Genomic DNA, 16,443 nt, shown 5'->3' on the forward strand with positions numbered 1-16,443 from the left:
AGGGCGATTATGGGGGACCCGGGACTGTAAGGAAAACTACTCCATTCTCTGGTTTACCAATGGACCTGTCAATAATCAAAGCATTTCAAAACTCACAATATGAGTTAGCCCCCCCCTTCTTTGTTGCAGGAATAAATTATGTTTCCGGTTGCTGGAAGGTTGAAAAGATCCACCCAGGCCAGAATATGGGTTTAACAAAACCCCAGACAAAAAACGTGCTGGGGACAATTGTGCAAATGAAACTCCCATCTCCAATGTGCCTTTCCCTCTCAGCGAGCAAACCAATCAACCCCTTTGTGCAGTAAGGGTTCCAGAGTGGTACCTTCCCCCCCATCCTGCCCCTCACGCCTACTCAATATCCTCACATTCGAGGCTTCCTAGGGTGAGAGGGGTCCCGTGTAAACGCTGTGGGAGTGTTTGGGTTTCTTAAGCTCATGCTCAAATAAATTGGTTAGTCTCTAAGGTGCCACAAGTACTCCTTTTCTTTTTAGGGGGTGTGTGTCTCTTTAAAACTCTAACCTCGGCCAACTCGCCGGTTGCTGTGGCATCCAAACCACGCCTCCATCCCCGTCCCCAACCAGTGCGCCTGCGCAGTAGCGCTCGCTCGCTCTCTCTCTCTCTCGGGTGACCGTTTAAAGCGGTAGCGTTTTTAAATCCCCCTTCGCTTGCGCGCGCCGGGCGGTTGATTGCCCGGGGTGTCAACTGATTGGCCGAGGGGGGGAGTGGAAACGGCGTGCTGATTGAGCGACCGCAAAAAGAAGTGGGCGGAGTGCAAGCTGCGCCTTCTGATTGGGCTAGAGGGCCGGGCCGGGCGGGGCGGGGCGCGGCGCTCATTGTTTGCAGGGCGTTGGAGGGGCGGGAGGCTGGCGGTGCCGCCGTTGGAGCCGCCACAGGCTGAAGGGCCCGGCCCAGGTGAGTCCGTTACCGAGCTCCCCACCTGGACCCGCGGCATTGCCTCTGCTTGCGGCGGGGGGAGGGCCCCGTCCGGGGGCTCGGCGGGCGCTCCCCAGCCCGGTGTGGGGTGGCTGGGGACCGTGGGAGCTGCGGGCGCTGGGGTCTTGGCCCGCGGATCTGCTGGCCTCCCGGGGGGGCTAGGATGAGGGGATGCCAACCCCCCAGCTACAGCTAGCTCCCGGTCCGGGGCCCTCTCCCCCGGCCTGGTCCTGCGCGGGTGCCCGCACGCGGGGTGCGGGTGTACAAGTTGGGCTGACTTTATTCGCGCGTGGGGGGGGGGGTCACGTCTAGGCTGTGGTGGATTCACATGTCAGTCTTAGTAGCCCTGTCAATGACCTGGTACCATCCTTCGGCTGGTTATCCGCTCTGATGTAAATCAGTTCTTGATGTGAAGATGTGATGTGTGCGGTTTGTTTGTTATTTGTGTTACTGTAGTGCCTTGGGGCCCTGACCCATGACTAGGGCTCCTTTCTTTAATTTTCTTTCTTCTGTTTTCCTGGCAGGGGGTCGAAATCTGCAGTCATGGAGGCTATTTCTGCTGTTTCAGATCACCAAATAGATCCTAGGTATCTGCGCCTCTGTAGAGAAATTACTTTATGGAAAGCTCTTGATTTTAATATTTTTCCTTACCAGGAAAAGCACTCAAAGAAAGCACTAATCTCTCGATTCTTGGGACTACAAATAACACAACTTTATTACGTCTGCAATGAATGATATGCCCTCATGTATTATATGCATTACAGTAGTGCCCGGAGACCCTAATTACGATTGGGAGCCCCCTTGTCCAGGTTGATGCACAAATAGACTTTAAATGGCAGCCTCTTCTCTGAAGATGTTACAATTTAAGGCCCTGTTCTGCTGTTTGATCCGTGCAGGTGGGTCCCTGTGCCTCCACAGAGCCTAATCCTTACAGGTCAGCTTTCACCTTTGGGCCCTAAATATTGTAGTTAGTGAGAGTTCTTATGTTTAAAATGACTAAGGGCATGGCTACACTGGAAACTTCAAAGCGCTGCTGCAGGAGCACTCCTGCGGGAGCGTTTTGAAGCGCAAGTGTGGTTGCTTCTGAGCGCTAGAAGAGAGCTCTCCCAGTGCTCCTGGTAATCCACGTCCATGAGGGGATTAGCTCGGAGCCTGTCCACACTAGCTCTTTAGAGCACTCAGACTTGCCGCGCTCAGGGGGGTGATTTTTCACACCCCTGAGCCAGCAAGTTAGAGCGCTATAAAATGTAAGTGTAGACAAGCCCCGAGTTTGGTGACCCATTTAGCTTTGCCCTTAAAGACCAGGACTTGTTGGTAACAGTGTATAGAAGGAGTGGGGAAGGGTGTGTCTGTGTCATATTTATTTGTTCCCAGCTTATTTTTTCTCATTTTAGCTGGTGGAATTTTTACATGTTGGAGAAGTTCAGTCCATACTTGCACAACATTTGTGCATAGGAGAGGGATACAACTTCTATAGTTATATCCAGTCCATTCACCTGCAAGTGTAGGATGATCCAGGTAGTGTACGTTTTTTTTGACTGCTTGGTCCGCTAACCATAACTTTTTGTTTATATAAAAAAAAAAAAACTTAGTTGAGAATTGGGCTCCATCATTATTAAATACCCATTGAAAGCTGTGTATGGAGTCCATTTTCTAGTACACAGGTGTGATGTTACAGAAACCATCACGACTCAAATCCTAGTATGCATCTAAGCAGTGAGGCAAAGATTCAATAAAGGTTGAAACTGATTTTTGTTGTTGTTAGTTATAAAGTTTTGCTTATTTCTGATTGCTATGGAAGGTAGTGAGACTTGAATGTGGAGAGACTGGGAGCTTGACAAAGCAAGATGGGGAGAACTTTTCATGCATAGTGACAGGTAAGGGGTAGAACAGGAGAGAAGGCATAGAGATAAGATGACAAATGACACTACTTGGACAAACAGAATTCAGTACTACAGAGGGCTTCTTAAGAAAAAAACATTAAGATTTTAAAGTTGCTGTTAGTGGCCTCCCTTAGAAGTAGCACCTCTAAATAAATAGTGGGAAACAATGGTGAGGAAGTTTTGCAGTGGTGTGCTACTTCTTTGGTGAACGTAGGACCTCAATCTCCAGAGGTCTCAAGCTATTGCCTTTCACCAGTGTGGCCACTGTTGAATTCCTGTCTCTTTTTCCATCCCTTGCTATGTATGGAATATTCTCCCTATATTGGTTGAGCAATCCACCATCATGTTGTTCCAGACTGTTATGGAAGAAGTTAATCTCTGCAGTGCCTATAGTGCTGCCCACTTCTTATTTACAATGTCACCAGAAAGTGAGAACAGGCATTCACATGGGACTTTTGTATCTGGCATTGCAAGATATTTACATGCCATATATGCTAAACATTTCGTATGCCCGTTCACGCTTCGGACACCATTCCAGAGGACATGTTTCCATGATGACGCTTTTTAAAAAAAAAAAAAAAAAAAAGCATTAATTAAATTTGTGACTGAACTCCTTGGGGAAGAATTGTATGTCTCAGTCTCTGTTTTACCTGCATTCTGCCATATATTTCAAGTTATAGTAGTCTCCAATGATGACTCAGCACATGTTCATTTTAAGAACACTTTCACTGCAGATCTGACAAAACGCGAAAAAGGTACCAATGTGAGATTTCTAAAGATAGCTACAGCACTCGACCCAAGATTTAAGAATCTGAAGTACTTCCAAAATTTAAGAGGGATGAGCTGTGGCGCAAGCTTTCAGAAGTCTTAAGAGAAAAACTCTGATGTGTAAACTACAGAACCCAAACCACCAAAAAAGAAAATCAACCTTCTGTCGGCAGCGTCTGACTCAAAGGATGAAACTGAACATGCATCGGTTCACGCTGAATTGGATTGTTATCGAGCAGAATGCGTCATCAGCATGGACATATGTCTTCTGGAATGGCGGTTGAAGCATGAAGGAACATGTGAATCTGTAACGCATCTGGCATGTAAATATCTTGCGACACCATCTACAAAAGTGCCATGTGAATGCTTGTTCTCGCTTTCAGGTGACATTGTGAACAAGAAGCAGGCAACATTATCTCCTGCAAATGTAAACAAACTTGTTTGGCTGAACAAGAAATAGGACTGAGTGGATTTGAAGGCTCTAAAGTTTTACATTGTTTTATTTTTAATGACCATTATTTTTTGTACATAATTCTACATTTGCGAGTTCAGCTTTCATGATAAAGAGATTGTACTACAGTACTTGAAAAATACTGTTTCTTTTGTTTTTTACAATGCAACTATTTGTAATCAGAAATAAATATAAAGTAAACGCTGTACACTATGTATTCTGCACTGCAGTTGAAATCAATATATTTAGAAATGTAGAAAACATCCAAAAATATTTAAATAAATGGCATTCTCTTATTAACAGTGCAATTAATTGCACGATTAATTGCAATTTTTTTAATCACTTGACAGCCGTAATAAAAATTTATGATTTTTTTAAATTCTTTTTATTTAAAAACCAATTTAAAATTAATCTTAAAATTAGGCTTTAACAGAAGTTGTTAAACTTTTCTATTAAAATAATTTAAATTTAAATATGCAAAAATAATATTAAGCAGTACATGTTTGCTGCCAAGTTTTAAAGAGTCAAACCACTGAACTGTTGGAAGTCACTAGCTAAACTCCTGGTACTGGAGTACCAGCTTCTGACAGCAGTTGGCTCTTCTGCAAGTACAGAGAGAATATTTCTTCATTTTAGTTTGTTCTGTTCCATGCCTAGTTCATTTAAAAATTAAGAAACCAATTGGGAGTTAGATAAAGCAGGAAAGTATGTCTCTTCTTCCAGTCTAGGAATAAAAACTAGATGTGAGGGGAGAAGATCTAGCTCTAAAATCTTGAAGGAACTGGGGACCAGAAACAATCAGTTCAGTTCACTAACTACAGCTAATACTGCCTTTGTTTAATCAGCTTTCAATGCAAAGCATTGCTGACAAATTTTTCTTTTGTCCAGCGCGCTTAAGTCCATTTTATGTAATCAGAACATTTAAGACGTTGTTTGTGTGCATTTTTAATTGTTCTGAATTTCCATTCAAATAAAGCTAGACATAATCACAAGTAAGAATTTACCATCTAGCAATAAGAGATGCATCCTTCACCATTTTCTAATATAATACAAAATATAACAATTAAAAATCTTAATAAAGATAAGTTAACATGTATAATTTTTTAAATAAATGTGCATAGATATAGCGTATCCTGACGGTTAGCAAAAAGAAGCATTACATTTAATGTAAAGACTATATTTAGTTGCATATCAACATGTTTTAATGGTTACCAACCAATAAGAATCAACCTTTCTTTAGGAAAAATAACTAAAAAGTACAAATGTAAAACACAAATTAAAACTGATGGTTTTAAATCAAGGTTTCCTGCTTTCTAATTCAAATGTTTAAAATCTTCTTTTGATTTAAATCAAACTAAATTGGACTGCTCACATGTTTGTTATTAAGCATCTTTATAAGTTTTTGTGGGATTGGGCCCTTAATTTTTAAAGGAATACCTACCGGTTAATTTTTTAATCTAGCATTTCCTTATCTTAGCTTATTTTTAACACTGACAGGATATTAATCTACTTTTCACTATTTATGTTGTTTGTCCTCTCAAGTAAAATGTAACCAATGGACAAATCAGTTTTACTTTTACCTTTTACCTATCTAGGTACTTATGTGGTCTGCAACACTCATAACTGGGTGCTTTTGTGTCTAATTCACTTTCTGAAGTGCAGTGTTTGGGTTGTAAACAATACAGGGAAATATTAGTCCTTAATTCAACAAGACTGTTTATTAAATTTTTAAAAAACAATTTCTGTGAGCTTGTTGGGCGTTGCAACTTTAAAAAAAAAATTTAAATTGACTGACAGCATTCTTTTAATGAGAACCAATCCTCCATCATAACCAGCATGTGAGACAAGTGAGTGGACTGAGGTAGGGCATGAGAATAGAGAAATCTCTTTCCCATGGCAACTAAGTGTTCAGAAAAAGAAGTCCGTAAAGTAAAAGGAAATAAGAAAAAGTAACTTGACAGAGTTTAGGCAGTGCTGTGTGAGGCAGATTTAAATGTATATTTTTGATTAACGTAAAATATTTTAAGGAAGTCCTGAGTTGGTCTTTAGTCAAATATCAGCAGTGGGTTATGAACTGTATTATATGGATTACTAAAAGATTATTTCTGTCAACTTGGAGAAATCTTAAAATAAAATTTGTAAGGCTTCGTTAAGAAATTTGAATGGCTACAGTTTCTTAGCATCTTTTGAGTCCTGTTTGTGGCTGTGAACTTGGATTTCTCTGGTCACAACACTCACAGCAATACTCTTTCTGTGTGATATGCTGTTTGACTTCAGATATAATTACGTTTCTTTAAATATTCTTCAAAACATGCTGCTTTTTAATGGAGCAAATCCCTATGTAAAACTATCAAGAAAACTGGAAATACGACCTTTTGGCAAGTTTTTTCTTAATCTGAATTTAAAGTGAGCTGAAAATCACTTATTTCCTGGTATGTCTTATTCTTTCCAATGTTTTATCTAGAACAGCTTCATTTCCCAAGCTTTATCTAAAAATAATTAGTGCCTTCGCATTAACACCTAACACTGTATGAAGGAACTGTAGCAATTAGCCCTTTAAAATGGCAAAATAAATGAAAATCTCATCTTTTCCGTTTCATAGGAAAAGTTTCTGCTTCACTATTTTGACATTCTTAAAAGAAATGTTGGGTTTTTTTTGTTTTTCTTCATCTTCTGGCCCCCAACCCAAACTGAATAAAGTGCAGCTAAAAAGATAAGGCTTAATATATTTCTGATTATTTTTTATTTTGCAGAATTGCTTCAAGCAGGATGGTACCATTCAGTTTTCCTCTATCAAAATGTGCACTTTGGGATCCAACACCTGTGGGAGATGTTATTGGCACACACATCAGTTATTACAGGTATGAGTAAGACTAGTTTCTCTTCGAGATACAAATATTTAAAGTAGAAGGGGCTCTTATGAGTATGTGCAGAACAATATTCCACAAGTTACGTCCTGGTATGGCATACTACTCTTTCAACCCTGTTAGACTGTTCCAAGATCAGTTAATCATGTGTGGACTGTATAAAGCTTTGAGTTTTATTGTGCTGAGGAAGATTAACCATTGTAAGGATCTGTTCATCCTTTACGTGTCCACAGACAGAGAGGATTTTGATTTCCCTAACCCCACCCCTGCAAAAGCAACTCTGTGCTGGAACTCTACAGCATCTCAGGGTGGGGCTGCAAGGAAGGGCTGTCGACAGCATCTGTTTCTCCAATGCAAATATCCATGTTTGTTTGTTTTAGTCAGAAGCACTAAGTACTTGTCTTCTCTGCCTGCCCTCGTGGGGACAGAAAAGGGGTTTGCTTAACGCTGCATCACTTCCATGTTTTTAGTAGGAACTGTCCTCCCAGAGAGGCAGAGAAACAATGGGGAGGAAATCACAGTGAGAGCAGTATAAATATCTAGCTAGAGGGTTTCTTCCCTCTGAAGGATTGGGGAGTCCCTTCCTTGTGGATCAGCACAATCAACAGGATTGAGAGGCCCCTATGAAAAATATCTGCCCCTCAAGGGAGAAGGTGGAAGAAAACTATAAGGTACAAAGATGATGGCAAATCTCTTGTTTCTATGGGCTAGTTGTCCTCTGCCGGCACATGTCTGCTTTGTCAGGATCACTCTTTCCTGCAAATGCCAAAATGCTGAACTAAGTTCAAAACTCAACCTGGAAATCCTAATTAAGTAAAATGTTTACAATCCTGTTAACATGTCAAAAGTTTTTTGACAAATGTTCTCTTCAAAATAAGTCAAAAGGCAAATCCTGGCCCTCCTCAGTTCCTCGGGCCTTGTGTGTCAGACCTGGCATTGGGGCATGTTTGCACTGGCGTGCCCTTCAGAATAAAACCTGCGACCCTCATGATTTAAGAGGGTCAGATGGTAAACAGGGTGTGAAAAAGTTTGATTATTCAAACAAAGTCCATTAACATTAGGAGAGGGAAAAATCCTGCAACTCAACAGTGCAACAGCAGAGCGAATACCCTTTTACTAGCCAGGGGTGAGTACTAGTTGAAGACAACATGTCAGACTTCTGGGCAGCCTAGAGATGCTATGGGAGCTTCAACAAGAAGATTAAATGTAGATAAATGCCTGTCAGTGATGGAAAAATGTTCTTTTAATGGAGGATTAATCAGATTTGTACAAAACCTTCTGTGAAGTTAAGCATTGAACAAAGTGACGCATAGTGTACAAGGGGCATTGCAGTAGTTGATAGACCTGATCCTTTTCAGTTGGCTAGGCTGTACTTTTGTTACACCTTTACCCTTTATGGATTTTTCTCACAGTATTCCTGAACCCTTTACAGGGTAGTTCTAAAATAGACATTCATTGGTTAAAAATGTATGTTAAAGACTTACATTTTAAGTCTTCCCTAACCATGACCAGGTAGGATTTGGGACACGCATTATAACATTCTCACAGACCACTTCAGTCTACCGTCATCTCTCATCCTTATGTTCTTTACAGACAGCTCACGGTCAAACTAGACATGCAGCTTCAAGCTAAAAAAATTTCTAAGGGGCTTATTGCACCTAGATTCTACTATTCTTCCTTTACTATAATATCCAAATCTCTTCCTGTTTAGGGCATGGGATTGTTTCATTGTAGTAAAATATTGGTTTATTCTTTGAAGTAGTTTATTCAGGACAAAAGATTATATATATTAAAACTTCCTAAGTATACCTAAAATATTCTTGTTTATATAATATACCTAGAAATCATTGTTAATGTAGTTATTAAACACATTCATTGTCTTTTCTCCTCTTTCCCCCCCCACCCCCCGGCCCAGAAATCCCAAACTATTGATGATGGAGAAGGCTCTTCGTCTTGCCTATCGCCATGCTAAGCAGAGTGAAAGAAAGTTCTTTTCCTGTTTTTTGCTCGGGACTCTTGCAGTGGATGAAGGTAACTTTTTTTTTTTTTTAACCTACATGAATGTTTTATTAAATCATTTGTCACTGGCTTTCTTCTTTCTGCATTTCTGGTGATTGAGCAAGCCTCGGTCAATGAACTGAACTTGATGGTTTTGGTGTGAAAGATACAGTATACTTCTCCACATCCACTCTTATTTTTTCCTCCCCCCAGACGATGAAGGTGTATCACTGACAATAGACAGATTTGATCCTGGTCGAGAAGTAACTGATGGTTCAGAGAAAGTCCCCACAGCACCTCTTCCTGGAGACTTTTTGATTCCATGTACAATTAATGCTTGGGGATCTTCCTCCGGAGATGTTGTAGTGCACAATTCTGAAGACTTCAACTCCGCTTTTAAGGTAAGCCACTCCTAGCAACTTTCTTATCTCTTAAAACAGTGACACAGAGAGGAGACTAGATGGCTTTCAGTATCTAAATCCAGACCAGAAGAGGAAAGACCAGAAGGCTACCATTTAATGGCCTATGTGAAGTGAGCTGTTCTCAGTCCACATCATGATTGTCACCAATAAGCTCCTTTATTGGCAGTCTCAGTAGAAATTCCAAAGACAAAATAAGCATGAAGACAAAACTCCTTTTTGCTCCTAGCTGAAACTCTCTCCCAGAATGGTGGGATAATATGGGGAGAGCTTGCTCTGTTGATGATGCCAAATCATTCTTGTGAATAATTATTTCAGTTTGCAAGGCAATATTCAACAGTAAATTCTCTTGAAATCAAAAGATCCGCAAAGTGCCCCCCAAAAAACCAAAACCATCCAGACCCTACACCCTCTTTATCGGTTGATTTACAGCATATAAAGACAGTCATGCATAATTTGGGTGGATTTTTTGTTTATATATAAATCAGGAACATCAGTTCTTTTAGCCCCGCCTACAAAAAGCCAAAGGGAAGTAAAGAACCCTCTTTGGGTATGTCTAAACAGCAACTAGACACCTGTGGTTGGCCCTTGCCAGCCAACTCGGGCTGTTTCATTGTAGTGTAGACTTCTGAGTTCCGGTATTCTCCTACCTTGCAGGGCCCTAGAGCCCGGGCTGCAGCCCGAGCCCTCAAGACTACACTGTAATGCAACAGCCCCGTGAAGCTGAGTCAGCTGGCACTGGCCAGCCGTGGGTTTTTCATTGCAATGTAGGCATACCCTTTGTTGCTGGAGAAACCTGAAATAATTACATCGCAAGAGACCGCAAGATAAGCTGCAGCTTTCCAAACCTTCAGTTATGATAGGACAGGATATCTAGTTACACTGATTAGTTTTCCGGTTTTGAGAATTGTATTTCAAACTGTATTTCAAACTGATTTCAACTGAAGTCTGAGAGCTAATCTTAAATTTCAGTCTGTTAGGATTTTTTTTTATCCTTCTCTAGTTCTCCAGTTGGTCCTTCAAGCAAAATGAGTAAGGCAAGCCATGATGATGTTGGTTTTTTTCCCCATGGTTTAAAAAATAAAGCAGAAAAATACCTCATTCTTTTTTGCATCAAAAGGCATAGTAATAGGCATAAGCAATAAGTTTCTCTGCCGTTCATCTTTAAAGAAATAATGTTCCTTTGCTTGAAGCTGAACACATGCTTAAGTCTTTATAAGATCAGACCCCAAGACAGGTTTGTATGATTGGTTTAGGACCCAGTTAATTTAAAACAAAAATGTTAGGAATTCTTTGGTAGGGCAAGTTGCACCTTGTATGGTTTGTGCAGCTTTTAATACACAAAGTATTGAGAGAGTTATCTGGACTATGAACAACATTAAAATGTTGTTGTGTAGAAACCGTATACCAGTAACTACAGAGATGGTAAGTAAACAAAAAATTAAGTTACATAGATAACTTGTGAAGTAATGTGGTAAACTCACAAGAGTATGTGTGTAAATAGGCTATTACTTGTAAACAAATGTAAATCTAGTAGGCTTTACAGCTGAACCAATTTCCTTTTCTACAAACTGTATAAATGGGAGCTGTACATCTTTAAATATTTTAAGCCTAGCTTAAGTTAAACCTTCCTTGCCAAACTCTTCTGGGAGAGAAGGGATATTTGTTTTCTCCAAAGGGGATGCTTCAGTAAGTATAGCTGCTGTTCAAGGAAGCAGAGGATCTGGGGCAGCTAAACATTTTTTTCCTGCTACTCTTGCCCTGTGACTGTATTTATAGGGTGGTTTTTCATATCTAGAAAAAGCAATTTATGTTCCATTGAATAATCTCCTTGTGGTGACACATCCTTTTGTGTTATGCAGATTTCTTGGATGCAAGCAGTTGTCCTGTTGCTCGGATTTTTAATGAACTAATTCTTGGACCCTCCGTTTGCCCTTGTAGATTTTTGTGTTCCAATTTAACATAACTAACTACGCATTTTCATATATCTATATAATATGAGAGAGAGAGAGCTATATAGAGAGAGATATATAATGGATGCATTTCCTATTACTATTCACTATGTTCAATATAGTCATGAGCTGTTTGAAGAAGGGGCCGATTCTTTGTGTTTAAACAATGCCTGGCACAATGTTGGCCCTGATTCATGACACAGGCACCTAGGCATTACTGTAATATACCTATTGTCATGTATAAATTAGGTGTATAAAGACTAATTTCAGCAATTTTTTTGCATATCCTAGGGACTTCAACACAGTTTATGCAGTAGAGACTCTTTGGATCTTTCCAGACTGCTCACCATAAGAGTTCACATTACTTCAGCAGAGAACATGGACAACCTAAACTTTGATTTTCACTGGGCAGCTGTTACTATAACAAATGCTTTAGAATACACGCCTGTGAAATCTGTCCCAATTATTCCTACAGCCCTGGCAAGAAACTTGAGTGGTCATATGAATATTGCACAGGTTCAGGGGACTTATAAATGTGGGTAAGTTAAAACTTTCAGGCATGAAGTGCTGGTCAGTTGAATGTCCTAGGATCAGTTAGGTGGTACAAGGAAATTATCTTCCATTAGTGTCAGTGTCTCAGGCTTCCTGCTTCCTCATAAAGACAGCTGAAGTATAAAGAATATTATTTCTGATTTAGCTTTCAGTATCTTGAATTAGAAGGAGTTTACACGGGGAGCTGGTCCTCCTGGAACAGGAATCTGGGGACATTCTGCACCATTCTATTCAACTAGAGCTCTTGGTTTTGACTTTAGTAGGGGACAGATCAGTCTACAGGAGGAAAAAGAAAAACAATTTATAGATAGTTTTATTAGCTTTAAAAACAGTCTGCAGTTTTTTAGATTATCGTATAAATAATATCAGTGCTAGACCCAGAAGTGACAATCAGGCCGTTTCATTCCAAGCTCACCGATCTTAAAAGTATTTGTAAGTACTCACAATAAGATAACATTAGAAACTCTTCATTTTGTCTGATTGTTATATTGTTAATTGGATGCACTGGGAACTTCATTTATGATCTACATCAGAAAATAAAGTAGTTTAAGCCTTCAGTGCTGTCAGGATTTTTGTCCTGGATCTTTGACCATTTAAAATGTATATTTTTATTTTATTTTCTCCTAACCTCCTTCTTTTATGACTTAAAATTTGACACATCTTACTACTTTTCTGGGTTCATCAGAGCAACCAATATATTAAGCTGACTGTAGTGGCTTCAGTAACAGCTTGGTGGGTTGTTGATAGCTAGGAAATAAGCTTGGGAATATCCATTCTTTCCCAAGACATGAGTACTTCTGCCACCTGAAGCCTTCACAGAGCATCTTCTGAAAACACACTTTCAGCACAGGATTTTCTTCTTACCTTAAATGTTGTTCTGGACTTCCTCAGTCCTAGAACAAACACTTAACCTATTATGTTCCAGATACCTTACAATGGACCAAACCCGAAAACTACTTCTGGTGCTGGAATCTGATCCCAAGGCTTATGCTTTGCCGTTGGTTGGAATGTAAGTATTTGGTTAGTTTTGTATAATGCCTTTTCCTGATGTTTCTATAGTTTTGTCATGTACTTGGGTGAGTGTTTAGTGAAGGATATAACAAATCCATTTCTAATGGTATGTTTTTTCCTCTTCCCTTTAGTTGGTTGAGTGGCATCACTCATATATACAATCCACAGGTCTGGGCCTGCTGCCTGCGTTATTTGTTCAGTTCTTCAATTCAAGAAAGGTAAATGACTTAAACTTTATTTGATAAACATCTTGTCTGAGCTACTTAACATGGGATGCTGTGGAAAACTTGCTTTTGGTTTGATCATGTGCACCCCTTCATGGACTGTTGGCTCTATATAAGTGTAACTGGGTGACATTGTGAGGCCTGTGCTAGTTAGGAAGTTTGACTAGATGATGTAATGGTCTCTTTTGACCTTAACATCTATTAATATAAAAATAAATCACTAATGTTCCTAATATAAATTTCAGAAAATTGGCAAATTGGGTCAGTATCTGTCTAATGACTTTTGGGAGGGGGAGAATAGGTGTTAGTTTTTAAAATGGAGGAATATGCCTCCCAGGTTGTTGTATTTTGGTTTCTTTTGTTGTTGTTTTTTTCCTGACTCTTAGGGCAGCTGATCTCTTCTCTTCTTCTCCTTTCTACTCCCCTCTTCAAAACAGACATTATTTTAACAGTTCCTAGTACTTTTTTCTTGTGTACCAATTTTTGGTTGATCTTCTCCTGTTGTCTGCCTTTTTTTAACTCCTGTTGTCCTTTCCTGTCCCATATTCTTCCAAGAACTTCAAAGCAAGCATTGACTTCTAGTGCTGGGGGTCTTAACATTAGCAATACACACCTGTTAGCTATTTGTCATGGGTAGTGTTTTTTCCTAATCCTTGTGGGATCGAGTGCCACTGTGTTCCAGTGGGTTAAAAATTGCACTACATGATTAAATGCCAAGAATATAGTTCTGTGACCTGTTTGTACCAGTCATTAAAATTAGAATTTATTATTGCCCTGAAATTAAACTTGAAAAACACAGTTTGTCATTATCTGCCCCTGAAGTATGGTGACCAGACAGCAAATGTGAAAAATTGGGACAGGGTGGATGGTAATAGAGAGCCTATATAAGAAAAAGACCCAAAAATCCCTACTGTCCCTGTAAAATCGGGACATCTGGTCACCCTACCTTGAAGGAACACAGTCAACTTACAAATAGATACAAGTAACACTTGTCGTAAATATGAACTGTCTGAAATTTTGTAACGGTAACATCTATAATTACTTAAACTGAAAATTTAGAGGAAGATTTTGCTATCCATTTTGCTTACTCTTTGTATTTGACTGCACTTCATATAGTGCACTCTTTCTCTGTATAGTCAAGTTAGCAAGGGGGTAAACTGTCTAACCAAAAAGACCTTTAGACATTCAATGGGGGAGAAAATTAACTTTATTATTATTTTTTTTTTTTTTAAATCAGGATGCCCTGATTTAAGGGTGCTATATCACTTAATGGAATTTTGACATTAGCCACGTCAAAATTTTGACTTTCCCTCTTGATTGTCTTTGCTCACTTCTCACAAACGTTTTTTAAAAAAAAAGCCAACCTTCAAATGAAATAGTTTTCAAATATTGTGAGAGTAAACTGTACTGTTACCTTCCAAATCTACATAACTCTTTTCATTGTTCTTGATCTTGGGTTTATTTGTTTCAAATGCTGAATTGGACTAAAACATCCAGTGTTTCTCAGCTGTAGAAAATGTTAGTATATTATAGGATTAAATTATCCTCCTCCCCAAACATTCATTTCAGTATTTTCAATAGAAGAGCTCTACTGAATATGTAGAAACAATTGAAATGCTTTAAAATGGAGGTTCACTGCTTGAATTTTAGAAGCAACCTAGCAATCAGCTAAGATGCTACAACACTGGACCCTAAAGCGCAGCAGTTCTGTCTTGACATCTGTTCTGTGAATGAGTTCCTCCGTTTAGGATGCTAAGTAATCTAAAATGGTTTGTTTATTAAAAAACTCAGTCTCCTTACTGTTCTCCTCTCCATATACAGCGTCCATGAAAGGTCTAATTGTTTTTGTATACAGTTCCATACAGAACTCAGCTAAAAATGAGTATTGACATGTATCATCTTGATTAGCCAGTGGTTCCTCATTTGTCAGTGAACCATATAGGCAGTTTAGTTGGCCAACTGGATATTTTCTGTTTCTAAAATACATAAATCTTAATTTTTTTAAAATTTATTCTTTTATGTAGGGTTCTTTCAGAGTCTGGGAGTTTCCTTATTGTTCTCTATTCACTGACCCACAAGGCACCAGAGTTTTATGAGTGTCTTCCTTGCAGTGGTCAAACTGAACTAGGATTTCAGCTACTAACAAGTAAAGAAACATTACATCTCTTCAAAGTAAGTGGCTTGGTTGACTAATACATCTTCAAGATTATGTTGTTGTATTTTGATAATTAAAAGCTACATTGTAGCATAAAGTTAGAAATTACTAATGTGACTTCCACGAGCACTATATTTGTGCAACTCTAAATCTAGGTTAATTACAGTAATTTAATTTCCTAACTTATAAGAGACTTAAAACCCAAGATGTCTTACAAACAATTGCTGACTTTGGAACTGTCTAATCATAGTTAGTGCTTAAAAGCCCTCTGCTTATGGACAAACACCAAGAAGTTAACTTGTCATGGCACAACCCATCCTTATGTCTGGTCAACAAAACTCTGGGATGTAACAGGTTTAGAAGGAATATGAGTAATGTTATGACACTAGTTTGTGTGTCCCATGTACATGGTGGAAGAACAATCCTGGCTGCTGCATGATAGTTCTGGAAGGAGTAGTAAATTGTGTTGTCCCACCCCATTCCATTTTCTAGGAACTGAGCAAAAATAGGAAAATGTCAGGAATAGTGACTGGTTTGTGGATTTCTTGCTGTTTTAAAAGTACAACTGCTATCTATGTAAGTACATGAGAGACAAGGTGGGTGAAGTAATATCTTCTATTGGACAACTTCTGTTAGTGAGAGAGACAAGCTTTTGAGGTCAGTCCAGAAGCTGATCCAATAAGATTCTACCTTACCCACCTTGTCTCTCTAATATCCTGGGACCAACACAGCTACAACTACACTGCATACAACAATATAAGTATATCTTCATTGTAATATTTTCAAAGAAATTTAAATTGCATCAGTAGTATCCAGGCTTTTCAGCCTGAGGTCAAGAAAGGGTAAGGGGCCACAATCAATACCTTAACTCTTCCTTGGGCTCAGGCTGGGCTAGTCAAGCTCCTGGCCTGCTCCAAGTAGGGCTCCTACATCCTGGCAGGGAAGTAGGTAGAGGGACAGCCTGAGTTACTGTCTCCTGCAATGCTGAAGGCTGCCAGGAGGGGAATTGCTGAGCAGCTACAACAAAGAAGGGACAGCAGCTCACGAAAGCTTATGCTCAAATAGATTTCATAGATACTAAGGTCAGAAAGGACCATTATGATCATCTAGTCTGACCTCCTGCACAACGCAGGCCACAGAATTTCACCCACCCACTCCTGCGAAAAACCTCTTGCCTATGTCTGAGCTATTGAAGTCCTCAGATCGTGGTTTGAAGACTTCAAGGAGCAG

General features: G+C 39.5%; 1 protein-coding gene across 7 annotated transcripts in view; it reads left to right on the forward strand.

Moving 5' to 3' along the window:
• Nucleotides 1-16,443, forward strand: part of STIL (STIL centriolar assembly protein) — a 39,655-nt gene that overhangs the window by 4,718 nt on the left and 18,494 nt on the right. The window contains exons 1-9 of one of the 7 annotated variants that reach the window (XM_073357781.1): nt 491-912; nt 1,458-1,520; nt 6,789-6,896; nt 8,818-8,933; nt 9,114-9,301; nt 11,563-11,810; nt 12,749-12,832; nt 12,966-13,052; nt 15,083-15,230. In XM_073357781.1, the coding sequence (XP_073213882.1) occupies nt 1,477-1,520; nt 6,789-6,896; nt 8,818-8,933; nt 9,114-9,301; nt 11,563-11,810; nt 12,749-12,832; nt 12,966-13,052; nt 15,083-15,230 (1,023 nt within the window). In that variant the 5' untranslated portion in view covers nt 491-912; nt 1,458-1,476. The other 6 variants (XM_073357785.1, XM_073357784.1, XM_073357787.1 and 3 more) reach the window with 6 other exon arrangements.

Source organism: Lepidochelys kempii, chromosome 8 (genome assembly GCF_965140265.1).
Source record: "Lepidochelys kempii isolate rLepKem1 chromosome 8, rLepKem1.hap2, whole genome shotgun sequence".
In the NCBI taxonomy this organism is placed as follows: domain Eukaryota; kingdom Metazoa; phylum Chordata; order Testudines; family Cheloniidae; genus Lepidochelys; species Lepidochelys kempii.